Source organism: Entelurus aequoreus, linkage group LG09 (assembly GCF_033978785.1).
Source record: "Entelurus aequoreus isolate RoL-2023_Sb linkage group LG09, RoL_Eaeq_v1.1, whole genome shotgun sequence".
Taxonomy (NCBI): domain Eukaryota; kingdom Metazoa; phylum Chordata; class Actinopteri; order Syngnathiformes; family Syngnathidae; genus Entelurus; species Entelurus aequoreus.
The window spans coordinates 26510015-26524917 of record NC_084739.1 but is presented as its reverse complement, the minus strand read 5'-3'; the positions used below and the strand labels follow the sequence as shown (position 1 = coordinate 26524917).

Below are 14903 nucleotides of genomic sequence, written 5' to 3'. Positions count from 1 at the left end.
TCTTAAAAAGGAACGGAGGGTAGAATTATGTACCATAATTTCCGGACTATAAGCCGCACCAGCTAAATTTAGGGGAAAATACAGATTGCTCCATATATAAGCCGCACCCGACTATAAGCCGCAGGGTTTTGATGTGTAATTACCGTAGTATATAGGGGTTCCTGCTACCACGGAGGGGATTGTCGGGACAGAGATGACTGTTTGGGAACGCAAAGCGTCCCATTTATTAACTATAAATCTTTCAATCATTCAATCAAACTTTCACATCTTTGACATGGCGAACAGCATTCGTGCAGAGTACAAATAATACAACGGTGCAAAGTAATACAAAGTGCTCGCATGTACGTTATCAAAATAACCAGCCTACCGGTATATGAAAAGTCAGTCTTTAATCATTGTGTCATCGTCTTCCTCCTGCGTACTAAAACCACCGAAATCCTCTTCGTCGGTGTCGGAGAAGAACAGGCCGTAAATAAGCCGCACCGTTGTATAAGCCGCAGGGACCAGAACGAGGGGAAAAAGTAGCGGCTTATAGTCCGGAAATTACGGTATTAATAAACCAACACATTTCATGATGGAGGCCGAAATTGAGCTTCCCCTCCTTGAGAGACCAGCATCTGCCACTGGAACACACTATAAATAAGCAAAAACCTAATGCTTAAATGCTGTAATCCTATTTATTACTAACAAGATATATTTTTAAACTGCAAAGAACAGTAAAGAAACATTGTTTCAACAAGCAAACGTAAAAAGCGTTCAGTTTAGTGCAGGGGTGTCAAAGTCAAGGCCCGCGGGCCAGATCCGGCCCACAAATCCATTATCTATGGTCCCCGGGATGATATTTGATTAGTATTAGAGCCGCATGCTGCTGTTTTGCACACACCAGTACTCCATCAGTGTTGGCGCTAGAAATTTTCAAAATGGGGTCCCAGGGACCCCATCAAGTCTGAGAGGGTCCCACAGTACATTTTTGGGGTCCCACTTTTTTTGTAAGCGTATTGAAAACAAATGATAAATGTATGCATTATCCTGTTATATCTCACATTCTATATTGTGTTTCGGAAAAAGGTTGTCATAAACGTTACTTAATTCATGAAAAAATAATAATACAAAAGAAAACACATTTTTATCCATCCATCCATTTCCTACCGCTTGTCCCTCTCGGAGTCGCGGGGGGTGCTGGAGCCTATCTCAGCTGCATTCCGGCAGAAGGCGGGGTACACCCTGCACAAGTCGCCACCTCATCGCAGGGCCAACACAGATAGACAACAACATTCACACTCACATTCACACACTATAGGACCAATTTAGTGTTGTCAACACATTTGTATGCATATGTAAATGTATTCAGTTATAAACATTCATTCACTTTCTTTTTTCCTTTATGGATCTAAACTTTACCGCTAGCGGTAGTTTTTTTCAATATATGTTTTGTAATATTTTCAGAATGTGTGTGTTGTATTTTTGGCCAAAGTAAGACAAAGAAAACAATCTGAAGTTGTCTTTATTTTTTAGTTATCATGCCATGATTTTAATAGTGCACAGATTTTCCTCCAGCCGAGCTAAAATGAGTTTGACACCCCTGGTTTAGTGTTTTTAAACTGACATTATAAACATGCTGTTACGAGGAAAATTTTATAAAAATGCCTCACATGTTTGGCTTGAGATTGGATTGACAATGAGTTATGACCTAAAGGGGGCAGGGATCATACTGAAAAACATATTAAGGGAGGGAAGGGGGGTGACGTCACACCCAGTGCCACTCATTAAGGGGTCAAATAAAACCGTAAGTAGATCTACGTCATATCCAGCCGCCGTTTTGTTGTGTAGTTCTCTAAAGACCTCCGCCATTTTAGTTGTACTCCATACGTCAGAATGATTGATGACCCCTGCAGATGGTATTTGTAGTTTTATCCATGACCTTTTTTTGTAGTCAAATGCCAGAATGATTCCTATGTCATATCGTTTTTAAGGGTTAATCCATTTAATTTGATGACAGTGATTTATCACTTTTGATTTACTTAAATACTTTTATTTAAAGTAAATAGTGCATTTACACCACTATTTCACAGCCTTTTAACACAATTACAAAAGTTTATTTCTATGCCATGCCAACCCCATATAGTATCTCCTTTTAGTTGTCTCATGCCACCAAGGCTGTTTTTGTAACGGATTTCAGTTATAATAGATATGTACAACTTAATATTGTCAGCCCCTGCTGCACCCTTGTGGTTTGTATTTTCAGTTTTCCCTTGTTGGTGCAGTAGACCAGGGGCCGTACTTATCAAGCTTCTTAGAGTGCCATTTTACACTTAAGTCCTGAGAATTTGCGAAATTTAGTCCTACTCTCAAACTTAAGAATAAAAGCTTTTTATCAACGTTCTTAAGTCTAAGAATCACTCCTACTCTCCACGATATTTAAGAGACCTTCAGAGGTGTCTTAAGTGGTTAGGAGTTGCCAGCAGGGGATGGCACTGAGGCAAGAGAGACGTGCGCGAACATTCAGGGAACGGAACAATGTTTTGTTTTTTTTTGATGACGAGCAGCTGATCAAACGGTATCGTTTAGACAGAGCGGATATTATTTTTGTCACAGATTTAATACTTTTCGATTCCTTGTTGATTTCTGCATGTGTCTGCAGTGGGCTAGTATATATAGAGCCACGCACACCAGTTTCAAATTAGTTGCCTAATTAATGAATTGGAAAGAAAATGTTATGACAGTAGCGTATGTGTGTGGCCGTGAGGTGAGTGACGTCAGTGAGTGTGTGGGCGATAGAAGAGAGGGAGCGGTAGCGTGAGTGCCGGCGGGGACTAGTTTGTTTTGTATTATTTTGTAGTTTATTGTCAAAATATACACTCCCATTGTCCACTTAAATATTTCCAAGATATTTCTTTATTCTTAGACAACGGATTCCATTCCGTGATTGGTCATTTCTATGGACACAGAAATGACGTCACCTAAAATTCCGTTTATGGCACATAGTAATGTCGTAATTCAGCTCTGAGTGTGACACTTAAGATTCAGTCCTACACTTCGCTGAAAGTGTGAGTAAGACGCTTGATAACTAACTTTTAAGTGCAGCTTTCAGCGAATAATTTATTTACTCTTAAGTCAACTCTTAGCAGACTTCTTAGGAGTAATTCTAAGAAGCTTGATAAGCACGGCCCCAGGGGCCGTACTTATCAAGCTTCTTAGAGTGCCATTTTACACTTAAGTCCTGAAATTTTGCGAAATTTAGTCCTACTCTCAAACTTAAGAATAAAAGCTTTTTATCAACGTTCTTAAGTCTAAGAATCACTCCTACTCTCCACGATATTTAAGAGACCTTCAGAGGTGTCTTAAGTGGTTAGGAGTTGCCAGCAGGGGATGGCACTGAGGCGAGAGACGTGCGCGAACGTTCATCTTTGTTTAATGACGAGCAGCTGATCAAACGGTATCGTTTAGACAGAGCAGGTATTATTTTTGTCACAGATTTAATAATTTTCCATTCCTTGTTGATTTCTGCATGTGGCTGCAGTGGACTAGTATATATAGAGCCACCCACACCAGTTTCAAATGAGTTGCCTAATTAATGAATTGGAAAGAAAATGTTATGAGAGTAGCGTATGTGTGTGGCACACACATACGCTACTTTACAGCATGTGAGGTGAGTGACGTCAGTGAGTGTGTGGGCGAGAGAAGAGAGGGAGCGGTATTGTGAGTGCGAGCGGGGACTAGTTTGTTTTGTGTTGGATTGGCTGTGTGCAAGCAATCAATAAAGCAAGATTTGCAACTAATCGCCGGACTCATCATTCACTCTAAAGTCGTCCGCTGTGGAGACCCACTGCCGGGTAAAGTGAAGACATCCTGGAGAAGTGTCTCCCCTGCCTCTTTGTTACGGTCTGGGAGCAGGAAGCAGGAAAGGTGCAACAAAAAGGAAAGATTTATTTTTGATTCATTGCCAATATTGTTTGTTTGTTTTGTATTATTTTGTAGTTTATTGTCAAAATATACACTCCCATTGTCCACTTAAATATTTCTAAGATATTTCTTTATTCTTAGACAAGGGGATTCCCTTCCGTGATTGGTCATTTCTATGGACACAGAAATGACGTCACCTAAAATTCCGTTTACGGCACATAGTAATGTCGTAATTCAGCTCTGAGTGTGACACTTAAGATTCAGTCCTACACTTCGCTGAAAGTGTGAGTAAGACACTTGATAACTAACTTTTAAGTGCAGCTTTCAGCGAAGAATTTATTTACTCTTAAGTCAACTCTTAGCAGACTTCTTAGGAGTAATTCTAAGAAGCTTGGCTCTTACATTTCTCCTTCCTCCTAGAGTTCCTGCGTTCCCCTTGTGGGCGGAGTTGTGAGACGTGCACAGCTGTTTCCAATCTTCCCACTACTTAAGCAGCACCTTAACAGCTGGATGGCACTCGGCGATTCCACTCCTTGTGGAATCGCTTCCCGAGATTTTTTTTGGATACGTACCGTCTTGACTTTTCCCGGTGCCATCCACCTTGGTGTTGTGTGGTAGTTTACATGTCTTGCAACTCCAGCCCAATTCTAAGTTATTCTAACCGGTTTGTTCAATAGTGCCAGGAAAATAACTACTGGCATTTCTTGTTTCCTTGTTTGTGAAAACTTTGAAACCGCAATAATGCGGTATTTACAATACTTTTGCATCCCTAATAATTACTATTATTTCCAGGTCCGTCTTTTCCTCAAGGTTGATTTTTTGTGTGTGTGTGTGTTAATAACAGAGATGTGACGTTTGCAAATGAATCGAGTCTTTCGAGCAGCTCTTTTAAGTAAACGGTGAGAACCGATTCCTAATTCTGAGCCATTGCCTTGGGAACTGTCTTTTTATGCACATGCAAATTTAGCGTCTGCAATTGCCCAGCTGACTGGCAACTGGCAACTATTATCAGATATGCTTAAAACTCTCACTTAAAGACATGCTCAAAGCTCTCTTAAGTGGTAAACAAAAACAACTTAGCCTACCTCATAAAATAAACATTTTGCATGCTGGCAGAGTTCTGAAAAACAACAAAATATTAAGACAGCTAATGAGTGTGCCAAACACTTGCTTAGGCATCCTTTACCATTATTCACCAAACAAATACCCTTCGCACCTCTCAAAATATCCTTTGTCACTGGTTATTTAAACTTTTTATATCCATTAATGTGTTTTATTCTTACTTATTATCAGTGTTGGGACTAAAGCGTTACAAAGTAGTTTAGTTAGTTAGTTTCGGCGGTAACTAGTAATCTAACGCGTTATTTTTTATATTCAGTAACTCAGTTACCGTTACTACATGATGCGTTACTGCGTTATTTTACGTTATTTTTTATGTAGTGTGTTTTATTGCAGCGCTCCGGTCGAAAAGAAGAGGCGCTTTGTGTGGGTGGGGGCGGGGGGGGGCTCTCATACCGTAGTCGAGGGGCGCAGGGGAGACGTATATGTACTAACAACCTTCACTTTACCCGGAAGAGGGTCTTTACAGCTGAGGGTGAATGACGAGCCCGGCGGTTTGTTGCAACTTTGTGACTTTATTGGACGCAGCCATCCACCAAGCTAGAGAACCTGCACGCACTCACTTCTCTCGCCCACTCACTCACTGACGTCACTCACCCACATGCTGTCATATTTTAAAGGGCCACACACACACACACATACGCTACTCTCATAACAACTAACATGACATCATGGTGAAGCCAGAAGTCGAGTGTCTTAACATTCTCACTACTTTTCTTTTGTCGAGCACAAAGAAAATAACATTTTAGTTAAATGTAAGTTGTGTCTTGGATCAAAGATCCTATCTACTTAAAGTTAAAGTTAAAGTGCCATTATGTTGCAGCTATTTAAAATAGTTTTGTCAATTTGTTCAGGCCTGAAATAAATTGGCCCTTTGAAACATATCTTTGTCTTTGTGTGTTGTATGTAGAGCACATTGTTTGTGTGTTGTATGTAGACCACATTGTTTGTGTGTTGTATGTAGACCACATTGTTTGTGTGTTGTATGTAGACCACATTTTTTGTGTGTTGTATGTAGACCACATTGTTTGTGTGTTGTATGTAGACCACATTGTTTGTGTGTTGTATGTAGACCACATTGTTTGTGTGTTGTATGTAGACCACATTGTTTGTGTGTTGTACGTAGAACACATTGTTTGTGTGTTGTATGTAGACCACATTGTTTGTGTGTTGTATGTAGACCACATTGTTTGTATGTTGTATGTAGACCACATTGTTTAGCAGAGTTCAGTGATGCAAATGCATGTCAAGTTGATCAATACATTGTATTATTCTCCGGTGCAATAACAGTACTGAAATGAAGGCTAAAAGGGCATTAATGGGAGCCTTAAAAAAAAAAGGGGGAAAAAAAATAAGTAACTAAATAGTTATTTTTCACAGTAACGCATTACTTTTTGGTGTAAGTAACTGAGTTAGTAACTGAGTTACTTTTGAAATAAAGTAACTAGTAATTGTAACTAGTTACTGGTTTTCAGTAACTAACCCAACACTGCTTATTATTTGTGTATTTTTGTTCTACATTGTTAAAATGCTACACATTTTTTAGGTGAAGGAAAATTCAAACCAGGGTCCTACTTCCCGTCGCTAGATAAGATGGGTGAATTACCCCGGGTCCTGACCAAATGCAACTAACCAGAAGAGGGGGCGGCTACAAGGTAGAGGGTTTAGTTCCTTGTGCAATACTAAATCGGTTACTTTTCTTCGCACCTCTACTGTACCTGGGTGAGTCTCCCTCACCCCTGACTTAAAGTTTCGTCCTCCACGCGACGAGACTAACCCTTTAAACGAAGAAGTCAGGTCGGGAGGTGCGCAGCGCTGCTGCCACGAGGCGCTGTTTAGCACCATCGAGTAACTGGGGCAGGGGTGTCAAACTCATTTTAGTTCAGGGGCTGCATCAAGGAAAATCTATTCCCACGTGGGCCGGACTGGTAAAATCATGGCATTAAAACTTAAAAATAAAGAAAACTTCAGCTTGTTTTCTTTGTCTTACTTCAGCCAAAAATAGCACAAGCACATTTGGAAAATGTACACATTACAGATACTCCTCATGGCAAAACACTTCAAGTTAGTTGACAATTTTGAGGAAAAAATTGGTGGAGTTTCAAAAACACCATGAAGAACACAATGAACTTAGACTTGGCTTCAGTGTTTTTACAAAGCCATTAAACTTTATGCACTTCCCGTTTAGGACTCTCATGTTGGCAGTTCACCATTGAAAACATTTGGAAAAGCAATTGAAAGTATTGGTGAAATCTGCAACTGCCGCAACACATTCATTTATCATCATTCAAATATTACAATTATATCGAAAATAGTAATTATCAAAATGACACCATAGCCGAAATCAAGGTAACATAACTACTAACTAAACCAATGTGAACATGGTAGATTTAAGCATAAAACAAAAGAGAACAAACACAACAAATGTAGAAACACACATTTTTAGAATGGAGTTCAGGGTGCGCACTGTGCATTCAACAAATTGCGAGCGCTGCATGGAACTCTAACTAAAAAAATTATGGTCAAGTTGACTTAAGTCTTTGCATCTTACCGTTTCGTTATTTTATCCGTTGAGTAGATAAATTACAATGAAATAAGGCAATGTGCGCCCTCTGCCGCCATATACTGCTGCCGTCTGCTGCCAGCCTCAACATGTAACGACGGGGTTGCATCGTGGTGCGAGGTGTTCTCCCAGAGATGCAGACGGCTTCGGACACAGCTTGCAGGTAGGAAAATGATTTATTTCAGCAAATAAATCAGACAGGAAAAAACAAAAACGTGCTCATAGCACGGAAGACAAAAAACAAAGGGGCTAGCGTGGGAGCTAGCAAGCAAAAAATAACATAGCATGAAAGCTAGCAGGAAACAAAGTGGTCGTTAGCTGTTGCGTAAAAGCAAATTAGGAAGCCAGACCGAGTGAGGCCAGGGCAAAGACTAAATAGCCCTCTGATTAGTGCCCGGACAACAGGTGAGCGTCTCGAACACTAACCAGAGGCAGCTGAGCACAATCTGCCGTCATGGCAACAGAAACAAACAAACACAAGGTGCTGAAAACACATGTGACTTGAAAACGTAAACAAACTATGATCCGGGCAGCGGATCCTAACACAACAGGAGCAACTGTTTGCTTGCACCTGCGCTGATTGGAGTACTGGCAGCCAATCCAGAGAGTGCTTAAAATCAGCTGAAACGTCATCTTCAAACACTGTCATGTGTGATGTGGGTTACACTTGAATTGCTATTGCGACATCCAGTGGACATATTTAGAACAGCAGTTTATTTCATTAAAAAAATAGAGCTCATATTTATATTTAGCAAACTGATCTTGCGGGCCGGATTAAACCTGTCAGGCCGTACGTTTGACACCTCTGAACTTGGATGTCAACAAAACATTGCACTGTCAATTGGAATGTTCACAATAAAACACAACACAAAATAAATTATAGCTAATATTTAAGAATAATTCCCAATGATGGAGTAATATTTGTGTAGATGTAATCATTCTGATCTACATCTTTTCGTATTACTGGTGTTAGTGATTGTTTCCTTGATTAAAAAAAAGAAAAACTTAATAAATAATAATGAGCCAGTCTGTTGAACGTCTCTTTGAAAGGAACGGCTCTTCCAGATCCGGCTCCTTTTAAAAAGTCATAAATCCCATCAAGGAAACAAGTACAGAGATCTGCGTGGCACAAAAATAATAAAGTGATTTGTTTTGCAGATTGATGACATCTGAACTGCTGAATTATTTCAAAGTAATGACAAATGAAAGTCAATGTTTAAAGCAATCTGTTGTGCCCAAAGATGAAGATTTTGCAAAAAGAAGAAGTACTGATTGCAGAGAGAGTTCTGCTGAAATACTTACCCAGGAGTTTTCAGGTATACCTGCCAACATTTGAACATTTTCATCAATCCTTTACTGAAAAAAATAATCAAATTTGTTTTTGCTTGTAAGTCACAGCTGATCCATTTCTATCTTTGTAGGTCTATGGATTCTTATATGCTTTCAATCGAAACAAACCAAGTAATGTACAGTTTGTCGTTGATCAGTGGCCAGATTTTCAGGCCATCATGTCTCGTCCTGACCGAGAGGTAAGTCTGTATCCCAATATAACACCATTATATTATAATATTATCCATTGGTTTCATACCCATTGATGACAATATTTTGTTTCTGTTTTTTCACATAAAGCAAGCATTTACGTTTGTGCCAGACACGAAAATTTACTGCACGGACGAGCAGGTTTTGAAAAAAATGCTAACGGAGGAAGATATAATGGACTGGAGCACTTATATTCCGGGAGGTAAGGAACATTCATAATGCAAGAGTTTGGTTATTTTCAGCAAGCCATAATCCTGCACTTTGTATTGAGAAAAAGAACAACAACAACAACAACAAATATTTGCTACATGTCCTGAAATGTAGCCTGGAGCTCTGCCCACTGTCCGTCATTCAGCTACAGGAATTGTCAATTTGATGTTGTTTTACTTCAGAAGCAAGGCTAACCTAGCATGATGTTGCTGTCAAAATTTGATTGTAGTGTTAGCCCTGACTCTCACATTGCTATGCTACTGTTGCTAACGTTTGTGTCCTCCATTCCTTGTGTTATGTTGTTGTTATCTTAAATGTGTCATTTACTACGCTGGACAAGTTCAGCTTTACAGTCAGTGACGTGAGCTCAGGAGAGGCGGAAGAGAACATAACCATATCTGTTAAAATCATCATGAAGCAAAATTATCATCATGAAAAATGATAAACATAAATTTAATAGTATTTCATAAACAAATATTTTATTTGTATTCATGTATGACATAGTGATTTAATTTTTTTTAATTAATTTGTCAATGTATCTGGGTTATAAATGTATTTTGTAAATTAGTCATTGTGTTGGTTCTTGCTATGTTTAGCTTTTAGTTCCTGTCCTGCGCTCTTATTTTCTAGTGTTCACTTCCTATTCATTGTTATGCAGCATCTTTACTTTGTCTGCCAGCGCACCTGCACTCAGTGTGTAATAAGGTCTATTTACTGTATGTTCAGCTTTGAGTGCTGATACAGATACAGTGTCTAACTATATACTGAAGTATAGTGGTGTCAAACTCATTTTAGATCGGGGACCACATTGGAGAAAAATGTACTCCCAAGTGGACCGGACTGGTAAAATCACAGCACGATAACTTAAAAATAAAGACAACTTCAGATTGTTTTGTTTAAAAATAAAACAAGCACATTCTGAAATTGTACAAATCATAATGTTGTTGTTGTTTGTTTTTGTTTTTTTTACAATTACCTGTATATATACTTTATTTGTCGTTATTTATATTTTCTAAATAAATAATGTGATAATGTTCATCAGTCAACTCATTGGTGTTAATTTTCATTCTATCAAAATAAAAAAAATTATATCACAATCAAATTACAGTATGTTATTGATGTAGTTTCATCATTTTCCTTGACTGGTGCACTAACATCATGTGGTTTATTTTGTACATATGTAGCATCATCTACAAACCCCATTTCCATATGAGTTGAGAAATTGTGTTAGATGTAAATATAAACGGAATACAATGATTTGCAAATCCTTTTCAACCCATATTCAATTAAATGCAATACTAAGACAAGATATTTGATGTTCCAACTCATAAACTTTATTTTTTTTTTGCAAATTAACTTAGAATTTCATGGCTGCAACACGTGCCAAAGTAGTTGGGAAAGGGCATGTTCACCACTGTGTTACATGGCCTTTCCTTTTAACAACACTCAGTAAACGTTTGGAAACTGAGGAGACACATTTTTTAAGCTTCTCAGGTGGAATTCTTTCCCATTTTTGCTTGATGTACAGCTTAAGTTGTTCAACAGTCCGGGGGTCTCCGTTGTGGTATTTTAGGCTTAATAATGCGCCACACATTTTCAATGGGAGACAGGTCTGGACTACAGGCAGGCCAGTCTAGTACCCGCACTCTTTTACTATGAAGCAACGTTGATGTAACACGTGGCTTGGCATTGTCTTGTTGAAATAAGCAGGGGCGTCAATGGTAACGTTGCTTGGATGGCAACATATGTTGCTCCATAACCTGTATGTACTTTTCAGCATTAATGGCGCCTTCACAGATGTGTAAGTTACCCATGTCTTGGGCACTAATACACCCCCATACCATCACAGATGCTGGATTTTCAACTTTGCGCCTATAACAATCCGGATGGTTATTTTCCTCTTTGGTCCGGAGGACACGACGTCCACAGTTTCCAAAAACAATTGGAAATGTGGACTCGTCAGACCACAGAACACTTTTCCACTTTGTATCAGTCCATCTCAGATGAGCTCAGGCCCAGCGAAGCCGACAGCGTTTCTGGGTGTTGTTGATAAACGGTTTTCGCCTTGCATAGGAGAGTTTTAACTTCCACTTACATATGTAGCGACCAACTGTAGTTACTGACAGTGGGTTTCTGAAGTGTTCCTGAGCCCATGTGGTGATATCCTTTACACACTGATGTCGCTTGTTTATGCAGTACAGCCGGAGGGATCGAAGGTCACGGGCTTAGCTGCTTACGTGCAGTGATTTCTCCAGATTTTCTGAACCCTTTGATGATATTACGGACCGTAGATGGTGAAATCCCTAAATTCTTTGCAATAGCTGGTTGAGAAAGGTTTTTCTTAAACTGTTCAACAATTTGCTCACGCATTTGTTGACAAAGTGGTGACCCTCACCCCATCCTTGTTTGTGAATGACTGAGCATTTCATGGAATCTACTTTTATACCCATTCATGGCACCCACCTGTTCCCAATTTGCCTGTTCACCTGTGGGATGTTCCAAATAAGTGTTTGATGAGCATTCCTCAACTTTATCAGTATTTATTGCCACCTTTCCCAACTTCTTTGTCACGTGTTGCTGGCATCAAATTCTAAAGTTAATGATTATTTGCAAAAAAAAAAATGTTTATCAGTTTGAACATCAAATATGTTGTCTTTGTAGCATATTCAACTGAATATGGGTTGAAAATTATTTGCAAATTGTTGTATGTTACACAATTTCCCAACTCATATGGAAACGGGGTTTGTACAAAAATACAAAGAATTGCTATCTTGACATCCAGTGGACACATTTAGAACAGCTGTTTCTTTATTCAAAAATTTCAGGTCAATTTTTATACTTAGCAAACTCATCCCGCGGGCCGGACAAAACCTGTTTGCGGGCCTGATCCGGCCCGAGGGCCATACGTTTAACACCCATGCTGTAGTATGTACAGTAATGTCTTAAATGTACGCAGAACATCATTATTCTCTCTGAACTGTCTAAATTCAAGCATCAAGGCTTACTAGATGTACATTTGATTGCAGTGTGTAATGTTTCTTTCACGTCCATGCTCAAAGAAGTTTCAACCAACAGACAAGTCAGCTACAGACGCTTGTCAGCGACACATTCTATGTATTTACCAGACAGTACCTTTCTGCTTAAACCAACTTTTGGCAGGTTAGTTGATTATAAAAACACTCAAACATACAATTTAGTGTATTTGTTTATTAATTAACGAGATACCACTGCAACATTTTCGTCTTTGTTTCTACAGTGAGGTTGAATCCAAGATTTCATCTCTCAATCATTCCCATGTTGACCTGGTGAATCGAACCTGGAAGTATGGCGGGGATGAACGTGGATACAACTATATTACGTTTCTCATCAGCAACTTCCCATCATACTGCATCACTGATGATCAGGGTCAGCCAGTATCCTGGATTCTGGTGTATGACTACTTGGCAATCGGGGTTTTGTATACGCTGCCCAAGTACAGACGAAAAGGCTATGCCACAGTGTTGGTCCATGCCATGGCCCGCAGACTCTTTGCTGACGGCTACCCAGTGTTCTGCCAAATTGATGAGGAGAATGTTCAATCCAAAAATCTTTTCAAAAACTTGGGATTTACTGAGGATCCGTCATATAGAGATGTATGGTTTGAGTACAACATCTAAAATGTTTGTCCTGTATAGAAGCTAACACACGCAACTTACACAATAATCAGATAGATCACTTTTCAGCGGTTTCCTGAATTGTTGTGAACTTTGTGTTGATATAATAAATTGTCATGGCCAATCCAGAAGGACATTTAGGTCCTGATTTATAAGACAAAAATGCAAATATAATTACTTAACACATGCAATGTAAATTAATCAACAGTCATCACCATTTTGCGAGCACTATTTTGCGTTTTATTCAGCACGTGTCAGAAAGACGTGTACACTGACAGTTCCACACATGGCTGCAGGATCAGTGCTTGCGCTGCACAGACAGACGATGGACAGACGAGAATCCTACGTGTGTGCGTCTACATAATTGGATGGTCAGAAATAAATAAATACATTTTGACAAATCGTCTTTTCAGCATCAACATTTTATTATTTTGTAGCTGCTAGAGGACTTAAAAGGTTGATTAAACTTATTTTTAATTGATGCATTTTGGTGTCCTCTAGTACAAACCCCGTTTCCATTTGAGTTGGGAAATTGTGTTAGATGTAAATATAAACGGAATACTGTCATGACTTGGTCCTGTGGGTTTGTTTTTTCAGAAGGCAACGGAAAGTTGGCACGGGCAAGACGTGAATTTAAATACATTTTTAATTCAAACTCAAAAAAAGTACAAACAAAAGGCGCTCACAGCAGAGGTAAAAAACTTGACTATGAAAACAAAAGACATGCACAAAGGCAAAAAACTATGAACAATAACAAAAACTTACTTGGCAATGGCATGAAGAATAAACTATAATAAACATTAATCTCGTGGGTAGCAGTAGCATGGATGAAATAATAGAGGATGTCACCAGGACGAACAACAGAAACAGACAGGCTTAAATAGTGACATGATCAGTGAAAACAGGTGCGTGACTCTAAACGTGAAACAGGTGCGTGACATGACAGGTGAAAACTAATGGGTTACTATGGTGACAACACAAACAAAAGTGCACAAGGAGTCCAAAAACAAAACCGAACATGACTAAAACAAAACATGATCACACAGACATGACAAATACAATGATTTGCAAATCATTTTCAACCCATATTCAGTTGAATATGCTACAAAGACAGCATATTTGATGTTCAAACTGATAAAAAAAAAAAAAATTTTGCAAATAATCATTAACTTTAGAATTTGATGCCAGCAACACGTGACAAAGACGTTGGGAAAGGTGGCAACAAATACTGATAAAGTTGAGGAATGCTCATCAAACACTTATTTGGAACATCCCACAGGTGAACAGGCAAATTGGGAACAGGTGGGTGCCATGATTGGGTATAAAAGTAGATTCCATGAAATGCTCAGTCATTCACAAACAAGAATGGGGCGAGGGTCACCATTTTGTCAACAAATGCGTGAGCAAATTGTTGAACAGTTTAAGAAAAACCTTTCTCAACCAGCTATTGCAAGGAATTTAGGGATTTCACCATCTACAGTCTGTAATATCATCAAAGGGTTCAGAGAATCTGGAGAAATCACTGCACGTAAGCAGCTAAGCCCGTGACCTTCGATCCCTCAGGCTGTACTGCATCAACAAGCGACATCAGTGTGTAAAGGATATCCCCACATGGGCTCAGGAACACTTCAGAAACCCACTGTCAGTAACTACAGTTGGTCGCTACATCTGTAAGTGCAAGTTAAAACTCTCCTATGCAAGGTGAAAACCGTTTATCAACAACACCCAGAAACGCCGTCGGCTTTGCTGGGCCTGAGCTCATCTAAGATGGAGTGATACAAATGGAAAAGTGTTCTGTGGTCTGACGAGTCCACATTTCAAATTGTTTTTGGAAACTGTGGACGTCGTGTCCTCCGGACCAAAGAGGATTGTTATAAATCATTGTATTCCGTTTATATTTACATCTAACACAATTT

The 14903-nt window shown here is 39.2% G+C and overlaps 1 protein-coding gene across 1 annotated transcript in view; it reads left to right on the top strand.

Moving 5' to 3' along the window:
- The window catches only part of LOC133656819 (glycine N-acyltransferase-like protein 3), a 34710-nt gene extending 20433 nt beyond the window's left edge, over positions 1-14277 (top strand). The window contains exons 3-7 of the mRNA XM_062057666.1: positions 8744-8901; positions 9007-9114; positions 9215-9326; positions 12361-12493; positions 12591-14277. Coding sequence (XP_061913650.1) covers positions 8827-8901; positions 9007-9114; positions 9215-9326; positions 12361-12493; positions 12591-12990 — 828 coding nt within the window. The 5' untranslated portion in view covers positions 8744-8826 and the 3' untranslated portion in view covers positions 12991-14277. The remainder of the gene's footprint in view (positions 1-8743; positions 8902-9006; positions 9115-9214; positions 9327-12360; positions 12494-12590) is intronic.
- Positions 14278-14903: the final 626 nt, after the last annotated feature.